General features: G+C 46.0%; 1 protein-coding gene across 2 annotated transcripts in view; it reads right to left on the bottom strand.

Moving 5' to 3' along the window:
* The window catches only part of PPFIBP2 (PPFIA binding protein 2), a 134,089-nt gene that overhangs the window by 28,757 nt on the left and 84,594 nt on the right, over positions 1-20,738 (bottom strand). For both annotated transcript variants that reach the window (XM_069471128.1, XM_069471129.1), the window contains 4 exons: positions 16,542-16,673; positions 6,151-6,243; positions 3,595-3,706; positions 750-811 (listed from right to left, as the gene is read on the bottom strand). In XM_069471128.1, the coding sequence (XP_069327229.1) occupies positions 750-811; positions 3,595-3,706; positions 6,151-6,243; positions 16,542-16,673 (399 nt within the window). The remainder of the gene's footprint in view (positions 1-749; positions 812-3,594; positions 3,707-6,150; positions 6,244-16,541; positions 16,674-20,738) is intronic.

The following is a 20,738-nucleotide window of genomic DNA, read 5'->3' as shown; positions in this document are numbered from 1 at the left end:
AGCTACATACAAAAGACTAAAATAAAGCTGTCATATTTATCTCAACATCCTCACCTGTTTCTTAGGAGTCTGAGATACCTTATACTACAGAGGAAATTCCCAGAAGACAGCATATCTTTCAAAGCAATGGCCTAGGGACTTGGGAGGCCACACAGATCCTGGCCAAACCCGGTGTGAAACCTGGCTCTGCTATCTATTAGTTACTTGACTCTGGGCAAAATTACTTAAGCACTTTGAGTCTGTTTCCTCATCTGTAAAATGCAGGGTTCTGATCCTCAGAGATGATGTTTATACCAGCTAGGTGCTCTTTATAGAGGTGGCTATTTATGATTATGCTGGAATTAGATATGAAGAATATAAAGGCAGCAGGGTAAACTGAGGCAGAGTATGATGCCCAATGTCTCTGATGGTTCTATCATCAGGCTGTGCACGTGGGAGATTGCTCGGAGTCTCAGCAGGAGCTGTGATACTGGCAGTAACCACAGCAGTGTGTTCCCCACACCAGCAGGAACAGGCAGTGCTCTTATCTGCCTTTGGGAGACACCATTTAGGCAAAGTTCCCAGGCATCAAGGCAAGAACAGGTGGCTGAGGCCAAGTCTCTAGGAGGCAGAAGCTGTTCTCCTGACACATCACTGTGACAATGACATGATACGTACAGTCCCATTCAGAATATAAGAGACCAGTAGGGACCAAACAGAGCCAAGGGTGTCAGAAAGGAAAGGACAGGGCTGCCCAATGACCATCTTACCTTATCTTCATTGGCAACAAGCAAAGTTTCCATCCCCTTTTTCAGACATTGAATTTCTTGGTCTAAAAAAAATATAGGTGTAGAAATATTTACATAAATACAAATAGTTATTCCACATGCTAAGACGTTCCTCAAGTTCAAACTTGAAGACTTTTTATGTGAACATGGCTCCTTTATTTCTTTAAAGAGGCCAGGATGGTATCTAGCATAGAGTCAGTCGCATTAAATATTTGTTAGACTACTAAATGAATTAACCTAGTATTTTGTCTTCTCTTTATAGACTTTTTTTTTTTTTTTTTTGACAGAGTCTCACTCTGTTGCCTGGGCTAAAGTGCAGTGGGGCATGATCACAAATCATTGCAACCTCAAACTCCTGGGCTCAAGCAATCCTCCTGCCTCGGCCTCCCGAGTAGCTGGGACTACAGGCATGCGCCACCATGCCTGGCTAATTTTTTGTATTTTTTGTAGAAATGGGGTCTCATTCTTGCTCAGGCTGGTCTCAAACTCCTGAGCGCAAGCAACCCTCCTCCCACCTCGGCCTCCCAGAGTGCTAGGATTACAGGCATGAGCCACTGCGCCCGACTTTCTCTTTATAGACATTTATGGGTAAAATTAAAATGCCATGTACTCAAAGGTGGCAGAGAGACCCAAAAGTCTTTCACAGACAATGTCTCCTAAGAATGCAGACATTCTTATCCTTTGCCAATCAAGTAGGCATGTGCCTCGGCTGCTGACTGGTTTTGCAGAAAATCATACAGTTGACAGACTGTAGGCAGAGGACTATTTAAAAGAAAGGGGAAAAAAGTCTACAGCTGAATGGAAACTGGGAAATAAAAATTATGTGAAAGAGTTGGGTACTTGGCTTAATTTAAAATGGTATCATCAAAATTGACTAACAAATGTTTAGAGGTATTGATAAATATATTAACACAAACTCTATGGTTACGAGAAAACAATTTTATGTCATCATAAACCTATAGAATTTCCCTATAGGCCAAGGGATCTGTCAGTCTGTGGTGGCAAACTCATGTCCTTGTCTCACTTTGGACCCAGCAGGGACTCTCTTGACTTCTTCCCTAACTCTTCTGGAAGGCCAGGTCAAAGGCCAATGCCTAAAGGAGCTGGAGGTCATTTGCCAGATACTCAGAGGTCTGGGAATTGGCCCATAGCTAGATTTTCCAAAGAAGGATCCATACCCATCCCTAAACTGGTCACTGCAAAGGGAATAGGGCTGTCTATATAAGAAAAGTACAGGGGACAAGGGAACAGAAGTATAGGCATCCCACTTCCTTTCGGGATGCTGGTTACATCCAACAAGAACAGCAACAGTAGATCTACAGACTTTGTGTAAACAGTCGTGGGGATTCATTTCCAGAGTAAAATGGAGAGTGCTTGCTGGTTATCTTAGGCTCCTGGCAGCCACCATCAGCTCTGCAGCTCAGTTTGCAGGGGGGAGGGCGGTAACCTCCAGACAAAGATTGGCAAACCTCGATTCACTCGTCAGAACCAAATTTGAGCAGCAACTGACCAAAGGACCAGCTCTAGAATGTAGCCAGGGGTGGGGTCAGGTGCGGGTCAGGAAGGCTGGGACTGTGGGGAAGCATGGGGTAGAAAGGGAAGGCTGCCTGGCCTAGAGATCATGGTGTGGGGCACTCTCTGCCCAGGGCTGGCATCGGAAGATAGTCCAGGCTATCTTAGGAGAACTCAGCTTCCACGGGTAGGCCTTGGCAGGTAGGTGACACACCCAGTGGCTTGGGAAGACACTGAGAAAGGCTGGGGGAGGGATGAGCATGTTGATACCAATTTCCTTCCCCAGCCTAAGCAGTAGTTGCATGGCTTCCAGACCCCAGGTGGGCCAAGCAGTGCTGAGGCTGGGATGAGCCCAGGTGGTGGCACCAATGCATGGGACTACACAATCTCCTCCAGCACTGCTCTGCAGCCTAGTGGTGAGTGGAGAAGTTGAGGGTGTGTGGTCACTTTCCATACATGGTAAACAGGCGTGAATATAAAATACGTGTTCATAAGAGCAGCTGAGGATTTACCCTCTATTTTTAATCAGCAATACTTGAACTCTTCAGGGACAAGTCATCATCCTTCGCTTATTTAGTAAATATTTCTGAGGAGCCTACGATGGGCTGAATATTGTGTTGGGCCCTGGGGATACGTTCTTAAACAAGAAAGATACAGTCTCTGCCCTAGAGTGGGGATGACAGTTTATACCGTGAGATCTCCCAAAACACGGCACTGTAAGTTATAATAAGCGCTATGAAGGAAACAAGAAGGATGTTGAGTTAGAGAACAATAGGTCTGGGGCACCTACTTGAGGTAGGGTGGCTAGGAAAAGTCTGAGAGGAAACATTTGGAATCCCAAGGATGAAAAAGAACTGATTTGCTGTAACCTCAGGGCTTTGTACAAATGTCAGGTAGGTATCCATGAAATGACTGAATAAATTGCTGAAGCCTCCCCTTTGGTGACGGCACAGAAACAAGGCGTTTCAATCAAATCAAAGAGCCAGGTCTTTCCTACATTCTCAGTAAAAGCTCCAGAGGCGGCTGCACAGAGCTTCAGTTAACACTGTATATCCGAGAAAAGCCTTCAGGGCTGAGCCCTCTGGTTGGGGGAAGCTTCCAAGGCTATGAATCCATAACAGAGCTGTGCTTTACGGAAACACACACGTGCATCCATTCACTTGGACACGCTCACACACAAACATGCATGTGCATGCACATTAGCATGCCCACACACACAAGCATACACACACTCACTCACAGGCACACAGGCCCACTTATAAGAGTGTGCCCAGGGCCCAGGACAACTGCATCCTGTCTCAGTCAAGCCAGTTACCTCTCTCTGCGTGGTCACCGTGGAGAGCTGCCGTCCGGGAGAGCTGGCTGTGCAGTCGCTCAATTTCTGCATCTTTCAGGGCCACCTGCTCCTGCAGCTGGGCGACCTCGGCCTGGAAGAGCAACAGAGGATCCCTCCCAGGTCAGAAGGACTGCCAAGCCATGATGAAGTGCCTCCACCAGAGTCCAGAGCCCACTGGGCCCCAGCACACGTCAGGAGCTGGGAGCAGAGGGGAGCAGCAGGAGGGGCTGGCTGCCCTCACCATGGTGTGGACCTCTCTGAATGAACTCACTCTTCCAGGCCATTCTGGCCCCACCTACTCTCTGTCCATCAATCTGATCCTTCCCCTGCACCTTCCAACCTGACGAGGCTCTTTCTCTCCCCTGCTGTGAGGCCCAGATGCCACTGAGGCCCAAGGAGCTGGGATGATGTGCAAAGGGTGGGCTGTCTTCAGTGCACAGATGGATATCCTTTCTGGACATGGTCTTCCTAATCCCAAGATATTTACCCAACAGCATTTAGATATGCCACTGTGACAGATGCATGTGACTTTCATCTTCCCACCTCATACAGGAAACAGAGTGGAAACCAAATCACTACTGGTAGACAAAGGGTGAGCCAAGTGCTCCCACCCACAACACTGTCCCACACTGGGCAGTTACTACCTCTGCCCACCTTCCAGGCTCATGTGCACACTCACCCACACAGACACGTGTACAAGCATGCGGCAGCGCTTAGCAGATATACTTTTGCAAAGAAAAAAAAAGCATGTAAGTACAAACACATATGCACAAAACATGGGCAGGTGCCTTGGATGGTTCCCATGTCTCCACTAAGTACAGCAGGTTGAATTTCACACGCAATGCTGTGTGGATGTCCATGTTTTCCTATACTCATGAGAAGATCAGAATTGCATAGGTCCCATCGCAAGAGGTACCTTGGCTTTAGAGTCAAACTTTGATACTCTCATCTCATTTCCTAGTAGGGTGACCTTGGGCAAATAAGTTAACCTTTCTCAGTCTCAGCTCATCTATAAAATGGGAAAAATAGCACCTACTTCATGGGAGTGCAGTGAGGATTGAGTAAGACAATGGTTATAACAACTTAGCCCAATGCTTAGTACATATTAAGTGCTCAGTAAATGCTACTGCTATTGCTCCTTTCATCTTATTCCTTTCCTTATGGATAATAAGTTCTCTGAGCATCAACTAAATAAGAAAGTGATTGAGAACTGACCCCTGAGCCAGTCAATGGAACACACAGCAAAGGCTTCTACTCTGGCCACCTGCTCCCCATGTGGGGGCCCAGTCATGTCCCACATTTGCTCCTCAAGGTTATGATATGGGCTGTCCATTCCCACAGAGGCCCAAGTTAACCTCTAAACAACCCCAAGTAACAAAATGAGCACTGGCCCTCTTGGTGGCTCCTTTGCTGGACAGCCTTGTGTTCAGTTTCTCTCCTGACTGAGCACCCACCCTGTGTCAGCCCCCACAAATTACATCAAACCTTGCTCAATCCTCACCAGAAATCACAGGAGGAAGCAATACCTCTGCAAGTCACTGGGGAGAAAACAGGAGTAGTACAGGATTTGGTGTCAAAACACAGAGCTACTCAGTGACCAAGCCAGGATGCAAACCCTGACCTGCCAGCTCCAATGCCAGGGCTCCAACTCCACCCACGCCGGCCAGCCTGCCTGCTTCTGAGTTAATAGGACAGATGAGGGCTCCTCTTACGAGGCTTGGGCTCCCTTCCCTAACATCCCCCAAATGGGACAGAGATAAGCACGTAAAGGAAAAAGAGGCAACAAGGGGTAGGGTTTTCCTTACTCCCAAATTCACCATGAAGCACTACCCCTCTGCTCTGGTCTCCACCCCCAGAGGCCAGAGAGCCGGGCCCTGCTGTGCCAAACTGCTTGTTGAGACGTGCAGCTACATGCAGCCATGGACCAGCTTTTCAGAGCTCACTCAGGGCCAAGGTACCCATGGGCTTCTGAAAATCTTAGTCCTGGGACTTTGAACCCAAATGCCTCTCATTTCTACAAGGGCCAGACAATTCTTGGAAGAAATTCTCTTAACCTTTCTTGCATGTCTCCATGGCCAGTTCTCCCTTTCTTTGCAGACAGGATGGGTACCGGTCTCTACTAGGAATCTGCATCCTGAAGCTTGTCTGCTGGCCCCACAGCTGGAACTCAGCGATGTGGGCCTATCAGACAGAGCCCAGCACCTGGCACTATGAGGTCTCTTCTCCCTGCCTCTGAGGGAGGTCATCTAGGCATGCAGATCTAGTGCCTAGCCCCTTCTTGGCCCAACTTCAGCTAGGTGCTATAGGACGCAGCAAGAGGAAGCAGATTAAGTTGTTGCACTTCAGTGGCTCATAATATTGCAGGCTTTCCCCCTGAGGAGTTTGCCTGAATCACATCTGAATCACTGGCGCATGCCCACACAGTAGGGTTGATCTGCATTTTCACACTTAAGCTACTGGAAAGCCTGAGTTTGAACACAGACCCTCCCCACAGGCCTCCATGCTCTCTCCGTAAGCATCAGAACTGCCTCTTACCTTAGTGGCCTTCAGCTTCCACTCATACTGATTCCGTTCATTTTCCAACTCTTCCACTTTGATTTTGAGGTGCCTGAGCTCTTGCAGTAACTCCTGGAGGGATGAAGGACAAAGACAAAGTTATGATGGTTAAAGGATGTGCCTGGATCTACAAACCGGGTTAATCTCATGCACAGAGGATGCGGCAACTGCATCAAGCTCCATGCGGTGGCTATAATCTTTAAACATGGCCCTGTTTCACAAAAGCTGTGTAGCTATTTAAAAACAAAGGCCATGGAGTTCCTGAACTAGAAAGTGAAAACTTTAGCTGGGCATGGTGGCATGAGCCTGTAGTCCCAGCTACTTGGGAGGCTGAGGCAGGAGGATCGCCTGAGCCCAGAAGTTCGAGACTGCAGTGAGCTATGACGATGCCACTGTACTCTAGCCCAGGCAACAGAGCGACACCCTGTCTCAGGAAAAAACTTTTCTCTTATTTCTAGAACCTTTTCTGCCTGCCCCTTTCTCTGACATCTCTGTCCTCTGTGGGGTGCCAGCATCATGCACACGTGTATGGGGCCAGGCAGGTGGGGCTTTGGAGTGGCAGGAACAGTGATGCTGAAATGAAGCAGCTTCTTCTCTTCTGATGCAGACAGAGTAGCAGGAAGCAGGCCAACTGGGAGCATCTCTTTGTGCTAGGAATCGAGGAACCCAGAGGAGGTGGTCAGTGGTCCTGGAAGGTTTCACGGAGGAAGTGATAGGCAGCAGGATAGAAATGAAACACTACATGCCAAATGCAGATGCCAGTATGGGTGTTCCAGTTCAGAGTAGGAGGTTGGTTTGAAGAAAGAAGAGAGGAAGAAGGCATCCAGGGAAGGGGAGGGATAAGAGGTGAAAAGGTAACCCATCGGGCTGGAGCAGAGGATGGGTAAGGGCAGAGAGTGGGAGATGAGGCTGGGGAGTTAAGGTGGGGCCCTATTGTAAAGGGGTGAGAGTGTAGGGAGTTCTGATGCCACTCTCTGGACAGCAGGGAGCCAAGGAAGGTACTAAGTGGGGACGTGATATTTAAACACTTGTCTGTGTTCGTGTAGCTAGTAAGAGGTGGGGCTGGAATTCAAGCCCAAACCTTCTGACTCCAGAGGCCCTGCTTTTGAAACTACCCCTTCGATCAAGAAGACTCTACTAAGCACTGTTGTCTTAATCAAGTTTCCCTTAACAGAAAATTGGTCCTGCTGATTAGTTCCTATCAGAAGAACTGGCATAAAGGCAGTTATTTCCACAGGCTTTCTGAACTCTTGACTCACACAACAAATGTCCCCCTTAACATCTCCCCATGGAGAGGCATCTCAGGACTGTCATGCCACAAGGGGAACCCTTAACTCCCCTCTAAGTCACCCCCATCTCACCAAATGGCACGTCCGCCCATCTAATCCCCTGACTCAGAAGCCTAGGATCCCTCCTTGGTATCTCCTCCTCCCTCTTCCCCTCCAGGCCTTATTAATTCCACTTCCAGGAAAACAGCCTGAATGTCTCATTTCTCTCCAACTCGACCACCACTGCTCCGGCCTGGCAGTTGATGTCGGCAGCCTGGACATTCGTTCGTTGGATGCCCCTCTGTTGTCCTGCCCCTCTCAAGTCCACTTACCCCCACACATTCAAGGCAACAATATGATTAAAATGCAAATCTGACCGTGGAGCTCCCCTGCTCCTCAAAGCTATAAACTTTAGGACGTGATCAATAGCCAGGCCTCACTGAGCTCCCTGCCTGCCTCTTGGGTCACTCTTTGTCCCCAGTTATGTGCCAGCCACAGTGGATAGTGTCTAGTTCCTCTTCCCAACTTAGGCCTTCGCAGACACCATTCCCTCCGGAACTGTCTGCCAGGTTAATGCCTGCCGGTCCTTCGGGCCTCCCTGACCAAAGCTATCCCGACCTCCACACTATGCCAGGAGCGCTGTACTGTGCTATACGCTCCTTGTACTCTGGGAGCCTCCTACAAAATTTGCAATCAAATGTTCATTTGTATAATTGCTAATGGCTAGTTCACCTCCTATACCGTAAACTCCATGAGGCATTTGCCAACCTCTGATTATCTATTAATAGCAGTGCACATAGTAAGGATGTGCTATTTGTCAATGAATAAACACATGAAGCTCAAATCATCATTTCGCTGGCCTGGAGGTCTTGGCATTCTGAGACAATCCACCATAGGTGACATTGCTTACACTTGAGTGTTGTAGGATAATTTATTAATAAGACTGTCTCATGGCTGAGGTGAGCATCTGTTGATGCCCATTTTAAAAAGTATCTTCCAAGCTAAGGTTATTGCATCTGTAATCTGCATCACTGAACTCCAAGGACTTAGTCACCTGCTTTGACTTGCAGCAGGTCCAGAATCATTTCCTGAGAGCATTATCGGCCCTGCCTGAGGGGCTCCAACACCCAGAAATCGGGGATTCTTCTGCTCAGGCTTATATCTTAGCCGGGCTACTCAGTTTGTCCTGAGAGGACTCCAGGCCTGCTGATATCAGAATCAGAAGCATGTAGGCTACTACTGCCTGAAGGGTGGCCACTATGGGGACACAAAGGCCATGCTCTCTGGAGGGGCGCTTGTGACCTCTTTGGCACATCCTCCTCCTCCTATGCTATTTGTTGCATGTCACCGGCTACAAACACCAGTACATATTTTATCCTCCTTTAGAAGTCTTGCTGGAGTTACCCACCCAACATAGGACATGCCCTAACACCCTCCAGCACCTCCCTATCCATGTCTACATTTCACATCTTGACTTTTATTTTCTCCCCTGCCTCTAAAGTAGTAGAAAATCTTCTCCACCTAACCTCTCCCCTAATGCCCAAGTCTGGGTAGAGATTTTCGACAGGTTTCATGACCGAGCATGGATCATGGTAACTTCCTTCAGAACCAGGCCACGCTCAGCAGTGCTCATGGCTATTCTGATCTCAGCCTTTTTTGGGGGGTGGGAGGGCCTCCAAGTCCTCTTCAACAATAGGCTCACCTCTGGTGCAGCTGCCAACACCCGGCATCAGCAAGGCCCCGAGGACCACATCACCCCCGTGTGAGGGGCCAAGTCCAGAATCCTAGTCAGATACACTCCACATGGCCCAGAGGTCCTGAAATCACCCTGATGTCATGATGTGGGGGAAATATTCCTAGAAATTCAGATGATGACTTAACTGTTCACAGCAAATGGAAACTGGTGATTTATTTTCTCACTGGGGGAAAATCTCTTTAAACATAAACTCGAAAGGATTCTTTTTCATGATGCTATTTTTTTTCTTTAAGAAAAAAAAAAAAAGAGAGAGAGAATCTCATGAAATGATTCACATTGCCAGCCCAGGAGAGGGAATCAGGATCTGAATCACATATCTGGGCAGGAGAATCCCGAGGCTTCCTTTTGCACAAATGCCCCATCGCTCAGAGCATCTGGCACACCTCATTTCCAGCCCTGAGGGAGATAAGTGCCACCTGTCTGAGGGTTGGCCTCACCTGCTCGGACCCTGCTCAGTGAGGGTCACAGAGCTCACAGCCCAAGAGGAGAGAGTGAGTCCCAGCTCTGCCCAGAGGTAACAGCAGATCCATGCTAAGCCACTGCACTCTGTTCTGGTTAACAGAAACCCCAGCCCCTCCACCAGTGAAGTGCCCCACACACGCATGCTCTGATATACTTAAGTGTGATTCCTACAGGTGACCCCTCCCAACGGGCACAGTCCTGGCTGCAGGGCTGGGGCTCGGCCACACCGTCGCCGGCCGCCATCTCCTCGGGGTGGTCCCTATTGAGTAACAGGCGCGCTTGGATCTGCCTGTGGATGTCCAGCTGCAGCCTACACATCTGCTCCTGCAGCTCACTGATCACATTCAGAACCGACTGCAGGAAGGAGAAGAAAGGAGAGAAAAGCACTCAAGGTCAGACAGAGCACTCCTTAAGAGAGTAGCACAGAAGGAAGGAAGTGTGCAGAGGGCGAGCAGCAGGTGGCACCCAGCGGTCACAGTCGATGGCCATCCACTTTCTTCGCAGCAACCATTCACAGGCATTTTTCCTGAGGCCTGCCCCATCTGGGGGCCTGTCTTGCAGTTTGAACAAACCCCCAATGGCTCCTTTGTGCCATACCAGATGGCCATCCTTGCATGTCAACATCTGAGGCACAGAGTCGAGAAGAAACCCTTCATCCAAGGAGCAATGGCAGAAATGGGTGCACGGCAGGGACACACACTCGGAAACAGAGCCTCTACTCACGTGTCCGTGCCATACATGCCAACTACCATGCTCAAACACTCAACAGGTCAACACCTGTACACAGGTGATATATACAGCATGAACCACACTCATACATGGTATGTCCCCAACCCTACACGCATTCAGGTGCCAATATGCCTATTTTAGCATTCTTCCTATATTTCTCCATCCTCTCTAAAAGACTATCCCAAGCAATGTTTTTGCAAAACTTCATTGCTGTGGATTCACCTGGGACACATTCCTGGCCAAACCAATGAGGTCAATCTGATGTGACTCACTCTTAGAGGACATGGATCCCTATTTTGTCTTTTAGCTTCTCACAAACAATCACAGGGTTGACCCCAAATTCAATAGATGACTAGTGCACCTATCAGAGGCACCAATGGAATCAAATCCATTCTCTGATCTTATCAAGAACATAGCCCAAAAATATAAAGGCTTTGTATTGTCCTCAGCATTGTCCTTTGGCTTGGGGTTTGACCTTCCTGACGCTGGTCATGCAGGTGCACTTTTATTCATCCTTAGCATATGTTCTTTCTATCCTTTGTACAAGCCCCTTTGAAAACCAGTTCCTCTCAAGTTACCTCTAAGCTCTTCCTTTTTATTGGTATTATCTGTGAGGTTGCACAGTCAGAATTATATTATTGTTAAGCAGTTAAACATTCTTGAGTCATCTTCTCTTCTCGAATTCCCCATGCATTTTATTTCTAAGCTTCCAAAGTTATGACTTACCCAAGTCTACGGTACACGTCTGTCTATGCCTACTTTTTCCCCACACTCGCGTTCCTGAGCTTTCAAATAACAATGACCACTTTCTCTCAACGTGCCTATCACTTTTACGTCATAAATGACTTTCTGCTTTTGCTTCGATATTGGAACTAGAATGGCAGTTTTCCCAGTTTTGTTTCCTATTCTCTGAGTAGAAAGTAAGCAAGTGAGAAAATCAAACTTTCAAATACTTCGGTATTCAGCTGGAGATCTCTAGGAGCTATCCAAATAGTGGCTGCTCCCCTCCCTCCGTGACTGTCCCTTGTCTGTATCAATCAGTTTGGGGACCAGGAATGCATCGATTTTTCTCCCTCGGCTCAGCGTGACTATGTGGTGCTCCCCATACTCCTGGGCCTCTCCTCTTAATTCTCCCCAAACACACGTTGCAGTTTTCCAGTTTGTGTTTAGCCTCAAGCCTGGCATTGATTGCAACTTAGCTTTGTGATTCCTCATCTCCGGTGCCAGCCCATCTCCTTTCTTAACAGGTTTGCTTCTCTCGCGTAGGCAGACCCTTTTCAAGCTCTGTTCTGTTCTTGGGTCCCACATTGTGAAGTCCAGGTTACATTTATGAGGTTATAATTGCTGTCCTGTGTTGTAAGCTCAGCTCACTTTGTTTATTATTCCTGCTTTGCCAACCATCAGTGTTCTTTTTTATGGTTCTTTTCTATGTGGAACTGCTGGGCACCTCCCATAATCATAGTGCTTCCCACCCAATTTTACCTGTTAATCCTGTACACGTTTTTTCTTAGTTCTTTCTCACTCTCTCCCTTCAGGCTCAGTTTAGTATTGGCCTGGCATTCTTTTTTTTTTTTTTTTTTTTGAGACAGTCTCACTTTGTTGCCTGGGCTAGAGTGAGTGCTGTGGCGTCAGCCTAGCTCACAGCAACCTCAAACTCCTGGGCTTAAGCGATCCTACTGCCTCAGCCTCCCGAGTAGCTGGGACTACAGGCATGCGCCACCATGCCCAGCTAATTTTTTTCTGTATATATTTTTAGTTGGCCAGATAATTTCTTTCTATTTTTAGTAGAGACAGGGTCTCGCTCAGGCTGGTCTTGAATTCCTGACCTTGAGCGATCCACCCGCCTCGGCCTCCCAGAGGGCTAGGATTACAGGCGTGAGCCACCGTGCCCGGCCGGCCTGGCACTCTTATATATCGCATTGCTGATGGGAACACAACCTCTATATTCTATACAGGAAAAATCTGGAAATATCTAAGATTTTACGTGCATGTACCCCGTGACCCATCAATTCCACTTCAACATCCTCACGTGTAGACAAGAGTATTCGCTACGGCATTATCTATAATAGCAAAAACTTGGAAACAATGTAAATGTCCACTGAGAGAACTGGTTAAATAAATGAGGCTATAGTCAGGTAGTGGAACAATATGTAGACAAAAATATGAATGAGAAAGTTTTTTTTTCAACATAATTGATAAGAAAATAATGCCGACTTCTAAATGTAAAAAGGAAAGGTCTAGAATAGTGTACATTTTTATAAAAATGAAGGAAAGAATGTATGTATGTGTGTACGTATGTACACATATATGTCCACACAAATTTGCTTGTCCATGCATAAAATAACTCTGGGAGGATACAAAGCACACTGATAGCATCGGTTTCTGACTTCTGGCTGGAGGACACATATCGAAAAAGACTTTTATTATATACTCTTTTGAACTTTTGATTTTTGAACTGTGGGAGTGTATTTCCTATATTAATGAAAATAAATAAAGTAATTAAAATAAAAACAACAATAATACAATTCTCCTCATCAGGCCAGCTCATCGCTGAGCAAACACAATCTTCCCAGCCCTCTCTGTACCTTAAGTCTGTCATTCTGGCTGTGCCAGTTCAGAAATCAGAGTCCCTCCCTTCCGGGGTGCTAATCACGTGAAGAAAGAGGGGAAGATGGCACCACCTGTGCTGTAAAACCTTCCATCCTCTGCCAGGAAATCCTCAAGATTCTTTACGGTTCTCTCCTGCACACGTATATCCCTCACCAATCGGGCTGACTCCACTTCTTAGCACATCTTGGACCCCTTTTCCCCTCTTAACAGGCTGTTCTGGTAACTCTGCACAGAACCCTCTGGGTGCCACAGTGGGATCCAGCAGAGGCCCCCTGTACCCCCAAAGCACAGGGAAGCCAGACTCCCCCCTCCAAGGAAGAGCCACCCAAGCACCATGCCCTTGAAATAACTCTGCTCCGGTGTGCCACACAGAGGCTTTTATTCGCCTCTGGATCTCTTTCTTTCATGCTCCATCCTCCTTATTCTGGTATTTACTTTCCAAGTCAATCACTTTCCCACAGTCCCACTTTTCAGGACTAAATTTAATTCACTCAATCTTGGGTAACCTGAAATGACCCAAAACCACTGCAAAAAGGCTGAAGAGGAAAGGTAAACAGGAAACCCAGTAACTCACCCACATCTCATTTGCTGCCACTGACCGAGTCCTGAGCAAAGCCGGCCATCAGCAAACCTGTGCCTCCAAGTCCTCAGCTCTTCCAGAACAACCGCCAGTAATCATTTCCACAACTTGGGACAGGCAACAGGACTCTGGCTTAGGCTATGATCAGAACCAGAGCAGGAGCAGTCTGCAATGCTCTTGTCAACAGCATCCTCTTTTTTTCATTAAAACATAAAACGGAATTTCAGGATAAGGCCTGAGCTACACTGAGGAAGTTTATTTCAGATCTGGCTACTTCATACCTCAAAATAAAAAACCACCCTGCCCTTTCCAAACCACAAGCAATCAGCCCTTAGGCTAAGCACATTCACTGGAAGAAAACAGCAGCAGTATCGAATGGGAAGCAGCATTCCCTTTACTCATGCAATTACAGCCTCCTGGTGACCTTAGCAAAACGTCCCACTCAAAATAAACATCTCCACGCACATGACAACAGTGCAGCTTACGCAGCACTCCACGGCTTTAAGGCCTTGGTGACCCAGACAGTTCTGGGCATACCAGCAAAGACTGCGCTCGATTATAAGAATGAGGAATTTGTTTCAGGTCATGTGGCTGCTCACTGATTATCACAGGTCTGAACAGCCTACGGAATTCCTCCACGTGGAAACCTAATATTTGTACTAGCAACTGGGAAGGGCTGTTATCTGGTAGGACTGAGGCCAGCTCAGGATCTGTGTTGCCTCACGCATGAACAGCCTGACGGAAAACCAAAACAAAAAAACAAAAAACAAAACCCCTCATATTTGAAACAATCCTCCAGAAAAGAAAGAAAGAAGCAAACAGTAAAATGACTGTGTTAGTGATACTTGTCCCAGGAGTGGGAGCTCTCCCTCCTTCCTGCCTTCCCTATGAAGGGATTGAGTTGTCCCAGCTTGGTACCAACTCTGCAGGCTTCCTCGGGGGGACCGACTCTTACGCTCACACATACTCCCACACATGGATCCCTACGGTGACTGGTGCAGAACTAGGCATGTGACCCAAATTGGCCCAATGAGATGCAATCCTGGGGTTTTTGCTGGAGCTTTTGAGAAAGAATCTCTTTCTCTGCAAGGGTTGCCGGGCTGGCAGGAAATCTGTCTAAAGCTACAGATGGCCATCTTGAGACTAAGGCTAACACAGAACCAAGTGATACAGTTAAGACTAATTTCTAGTGACACCACGAGATTATCTGGTTCTAGTGTCATTATGGGACTTTTTAAACCCTGGACTTTTCAAGTTGTGTGATGTAATAACTCTTTCTCCTCCCTATTTTTCTTAAGTGGCTTTGAGTTGAGTCTCTGCCATTTAAAGCCTTCTCAGAGCTCATTAAATTCTGTCCCCAAAGCCCTAATGTATGTTCACAGGTAATCACACATTTTGAAACATTGGTAAAATACCTTTAAACCAGGAGAAAATTCAGTTACTTCTTTCTGAACATTTGAAAAACAGAATCCATTCAACTAATATTTCGCACAGATCAGATTTCAGTCTGTAAGACCTTTGCAGAATATAAATAATGTATTTAAGTCTGCATTTCCATTTCACGTTTAACAACACTATCATTAAGTGCCCAAAAAAAGCTATTATTTTACTATCTGTCCAGCACTATGCTAAAGGCTGTACATGCATTCTCTCTTTCACTCCTCATAATAACCAAAGAAATAGGAAATATTACTATCTCCATCTTACAAAAGAAGAAACAGAGGGTTGGGAGGTTAAATTACTTGCCCAAGATCACAAGCCTTAGTAGTTGAGCTTGGATTAAAGCCAGGAGGTCTGATTCAACAGCCTGTACTCTTAATCACTATTGGCTGCTTTCCTCAGCTTGCTGGAGATATCTCCTTTAGGCAACTCTATTTCTTACTAATGAGCATGTTCTCAAAAGCAATGCAAGGCTTATGTCCTACACATTAGAAGTGTTTCAATCACTAGTGTTTACCCGATGGCAGGTGCCAGAAAGGAACACCATCCATCTTTACATTCTGGAGATGCCTAAATGAAGGAAAGAGATGAAGAGAAACCAAGTACCTACAAAATGCCAGGTAACTATGATAGGCACTTAACTTTCATGATTTTATTTGGACTTTACCAAGCAAATATTCATTTTATGGATAAAGAAAGGAAACTTCAGAGAGATTAAGTAGCTAGCTTGTTGAAGTTCATAGAGTCATTAAGCAGTTAGGCCAGTAAATGAGATGTTTCTAAACCTGACCCATATCGTCTTCCTGCACAGCTCACATTGCCAGGCGAGAATACGAGGACCTGAAGGTAGAGGCACAGGAAGACAGTTATCTGTGATTAAAACAGACTGCCCTCTCTCATAGGAGCCCTGAGCCTAAATACTCTAAACGTTTATTCAAAAAGGAGTCTGGCACGCTCTAGCCAATGGCATATGAGGCCTCAGAAACAAAAAACCAAATCAGGACATATTCTCTCAGAGAAGGCCTGCATGTAGGCTCACCCACGTGACCCATCAGGAGAAGAGAAACACATAATCTGAGGGTTCCATCTCGGTCAGTGAAACAAACGTCAAAAGTGCCTCCAGCCTCCTTGGACAAAGTGACAACGGCCTGCCGGGAGGCTGATTTCACCCCAGTATGTCATCCTCACTTTGGTTCACATGAAAGACATCTTGTGTCCCTCCACATTTTGTCTGATCCTTCCCCACGACCGCTTCCCTTTCCACCCTTGTCAGCAGTTTGAGGGAGGATAAAGCCTTAGAGCCAAAACGAGGTGGTTTGGGCACTGCCAAAATGTGCAGCCACAGCAAAACCTGATAACTTGGTATTAACAGATCATTACGTCTCTAGTGTATAGATGTTTCTGGCCCCCAGTGGCTGCCAGGCTTGGGGTTCACCAGATGGCCCGAGTCCACATCAGGACAGTCTCCTGAGATCTGAGCTTAGGACAGCACAGGTCCCCCCCGAATTTGGTGCATCACACTCACCTCTGCTTTTCTCTGCTTCTCCTCCTGCTCTCTCTGCTCCTTCTCCATGCCAACCAGCTTGAGCTTCAGCTCAGACACTTCGGTCATCAGATCCAGCTTCTGGGTCTCAAGAGATGTGCGACTTAGCAGCTCCTGCAAGCAAAAACAGATCTCAAAATCAGAAAGCACCATGGCAACAAGGACAGCTCTAGCTTTATCTAGCGCGTAAGGCAACATTCTAAGTTGTGTGTTGGACAACACAGAACTGAGACTGCTGCATATGAGCCACAGGCCATTAGGGATGGACATAGGCTGGCACAGGGCCACCCAGGGCTAGCACAGCCCCTGCCACCACCCACCACGCTCTGAAAGACAATGTGAGCTACATTTCTCAAAAAACATGTTTGCCCACAGAAACCATCATTCATTATTTCCCAATAGAGAAAAATGAATGGGTAGTCTCAGAGAACCAAATTTCTCCATCTTTTTAAAGATAAAGCAGCAACAAATGAAAACACTTATGTTAACAATATATTTTTCAAAATCAAAACTTTTAGATCACCTCCTGGGCTCAGTCAATGCTCAGCCCAGTCTTCAACACATCTCAGTGTAAGACCTCACTGCATTAAACCTAGAAGGGAGTTAGAACACAAAGTAGATGCTCAAAGAGTATTTACTGAGTGATTATATAGGGATACTATATGAAATGGATCTTTCCTGGGCTGTACAAAAATTACAATTTGGCCACTATGGGATGAAGAAAAAAAAAAAAAAAAAAAAGGACTGTTCTTTCCTGATTGTGTGCGGATAGACCAGGGAGGTTATTATTACTAGTCCTGCCATAACTAGAACAGTGGTATACTACAACCAGATACTTCAGGTACTCAATAGCAAACCTGTCATTAATAAATGCACTTAACAAGCATAAATAAGGTAAAGAAACAAAACAAAACAAAACAAAAACTGAAGGTGACAGGCGAGACACCCAGTTAGGACTACTAGGAATTATAAAGGACCTCAAAAACCAGGAGTATTTCTCAAAGTCCAAGGCAACATATTTTTCCACTGGCAAATAGCAATGTCCCGTGAGGTCCCAAATCCTGGCACATGGTAGACACGGGCTACACAGGCCCTAGCAAGAAGAATATGCACAGCAACCAGGAGAGCAACAGGCCAAAGAACCAGAGGAAAAAGACACATCCTGCCACAGTCTGAACATTCTGTATCAGCTTGGGCAACCCAACCCCAGCACAAGTGTGGCAATCTCAACATTCTGACTCAAAAGCTCTGAGTTCACAGATTTGGCACTTCCTCAGATCTTAAATAAAACCATATACAACAGAGATTTTGACTTGGAATACGTGATTCCCTAGGCCAAAGACCCCCAGTCCCTGGGGAAGGTAGGCTACAAACTGTCCATCTGCTAACCTGAAGGGATGGGTATCTAGAAGCCCAGCAGTTCAGCATGATGAGCTTCCTGAGCACTGGGCCAAGGAGGCCAGCTCTTCCTGGGCCAGCCAGACTTGCAGCTGGCTCACAGGGCAGAGGCAGCAGCACTGCAGGCTACTTAGTCATAAGGAGTCAGCCAGTGAGTGTGTATCTTATAAAATGGGGGGACTTGGATTTGTTGAGTGCTTTTACATACATCTTCTTAATAAACTCTCCCAGTGAGTTGGCAATAAATATTATTATCCTGATTTTACAGAAGAGGAAACAGGCCCAGAGAGGGTAAGTAAATTTTTTGGCCAAGGGCACATGCCAATCGGCAGCAGAGTTAGTTTCCAAACCGAGATCTGACTCCAGAACTCATTTCTGTCTAATGTAGCATACTGTTTCCCAAACAGAGAAAGAAGTCCAAGAATTTTAAGAGATATAAAAAAAAAAATGCTGAAAAAAAGCAACCAACAAATATTCAGGGAGCTCAAGAAATGTCCACTCAAATTGACAAGATTTCACTGAGCACATATGATGTACCAGGGCCTGGTGCTGCACAGGCTATAAAGGGCCTTAAGCAGTTCTTCGCTGGGTGTGAGGGCACACAGCGATGATGAGTTCTCCAGCTCTTGAGCTGGTGACTATCGTAAGATGTAATCCTCCCCAATACCACCTACTCTCTCCCACCCCCTCACTTTTCTTTCCCTACCTCTCTCTCTCCCTCCACCGCCTCATTCTCTCTCTCTCAACCCTTCCATCTATCTGCCTTGTTCCAAAAATGATTTCAGGCACTTTGCAAAATAGATATTTCAAGGTAAAAAATACAACATAAAAACTAAAGCAAGTGGGAAAAGAAGTTGAAACCAGAGTTACGGTCACTAGAAGACCCATACCATAAAGTTCTATAAACAGCTAAAGACGGACTATAATGTATGTCTGAGCTTCCCGGCTGCCAATGCAAAGGTGAAAAAAGTGAGCACACAAATTGAGGTCCATAAGATAATATCAATTTCTTTGGAGTACTGAGATCTGAGAAAAATAATTCCTCCATGAGCCTTATTTATTCAAAAAATATGTTTTTAAATACCTACCAGATGCCAATGCCTAGGGATATAAGTTAAAAACACAACCCCTGTTGAGTACTTGAGCATCTGAAGGTGATAAACATGCAGTTTTGTCTATTGATCGGCATTCAAGATTCTGCTTTGGTGGGATTCAAGAAAGTATCATAATAGATCTCTTTTGAAAGCTAAGAGTCTACTTTACTTCCATCGTTGCCAAAATCCCTCTAGCTGTTTTAACTATCAGGTTGTAATTAGTCATACCAATGTTCCAGCTGATGAGGGTAATATTTTAATTGGTTTCAATAGCCATTCCAATTTGTGATGCCAGCGTTTGAATTGGCCACACTCACATTCCAGTGGACATTCACAAGAGGACACACTAATGTTTTAATTAGAAACCTGAGGTTGCTTAACTTTGTATAATTTTCCAATAATAAAACTTTTATGTACTCCCTTCTAGCTTGTATCTATTAGCATATGCTTACACCTTTCATGATCATCTCCTCCTTGCCCTTGTTGTTAATTACTGTTCTAGTCTCTGAACTAAAAATCAGCCTTCAACAAACTTATCCCAATCCATCTCTACCTCTCCATCTCCAGATCCAGCAAGGGCCCAGCCACTATTATGTACTGTAATCTCCTAAATGCCTGTCTTATTAGGAGCTAACTACCCTACATCCTCAATTGCTCCATCTACTTCCAACAAAAACTGAATCTTGGCTTTTGTACAACATGACACATTCTTCCCAGTCACCTCAAGTGGAGACCACTTTGCTTCCACCAACCCAACTTACAGAGAACACCGTTTCTCCCTGTTTCAGGTCTGCTTCCGGACTATGATTTGCCCCCAGCAATCATCCATATCCACCCTCCTATTCTAAGACAGCCTATTCAGGATATCACTTTCTCCCCAAACACTCAGAACCAATACAGCCTCTCGTTTCCCTTCAGGCTTTCATCTTTTGATCAACAGCTTTTCTACCTACTTGAGGTGCATTCTGTCTCCTCAGTAGCTTCCACATCCTTGTTAATGACTCCTCCGCTCAGTATGCTCTCTGGCTTCATCGCTAATAAGCTTTGCTTCCACCTCATTTCAGGTTCTCAGCAGCATGGCCACAACTTGGCCCTCACCTTTACCCAGAATGTGTTTGTTTTGCTTCCAAAATCTTCGGCTCTGAAATTCTCTCCTCTGACCACAATCTTCTGACCTTTCACCTGTCCCACTTGCTCACTCAACCTCTAAATTCTTCTGTGACTCATAGTTACTTAATAACTCCCTATTTTCCTGGTTTATCAACTTCCTTTAAGCAGCATTTGTTTCCTTATCCACTTTATACCTTGAGGTTAATCATTTCAATTGTACTCATATCTACACCAGAAAATCCTTCATCCAAACTCATCCCTGCCCCCAGACCTGTTGTCTATGTGTTAATCAGAGCCCCTGCCCACGCCAAAGCTCATAGTCTTTTGTCTGTGTTTCCACTCTCCCTAGCCTGAGAATTGCTAGTAAAAGTCACTTAATGATGCCAACTGGTTGCAGTTCAAATTTACATTATCTAATCACAGCTGATCTTCCAATAGTGTATGGCCAAACTTGTATTCACCTCTGGCTGATTCCATCTAGGGATTGTTTCAAATCTTTTCTGTTCTCCTCATGCCCTAAACTCCCACCCTGTCCCCTCTTCTCCTCAAATAACCTCTCCTCATATTTACTGAAAAG

The sequence above is a fragment of the Eulemur rufifrons genome, chromosome 6, assembly GCF_041146395.1.
Source record: "Eulemur rufifrons isolate Redbay chromosome 6, OSU_ERuf_1, whole genome shotgun sequence".
NCBI classification, from domain to species: Eukaryota; Metazoa; Chordata; class Mammalia; order Primates; family Lemuridae; genus Eulemur; species Eulemur rufifrons.
This window is presented reverse-complemented; position numbering and strand designations above follow the sequence as displayed.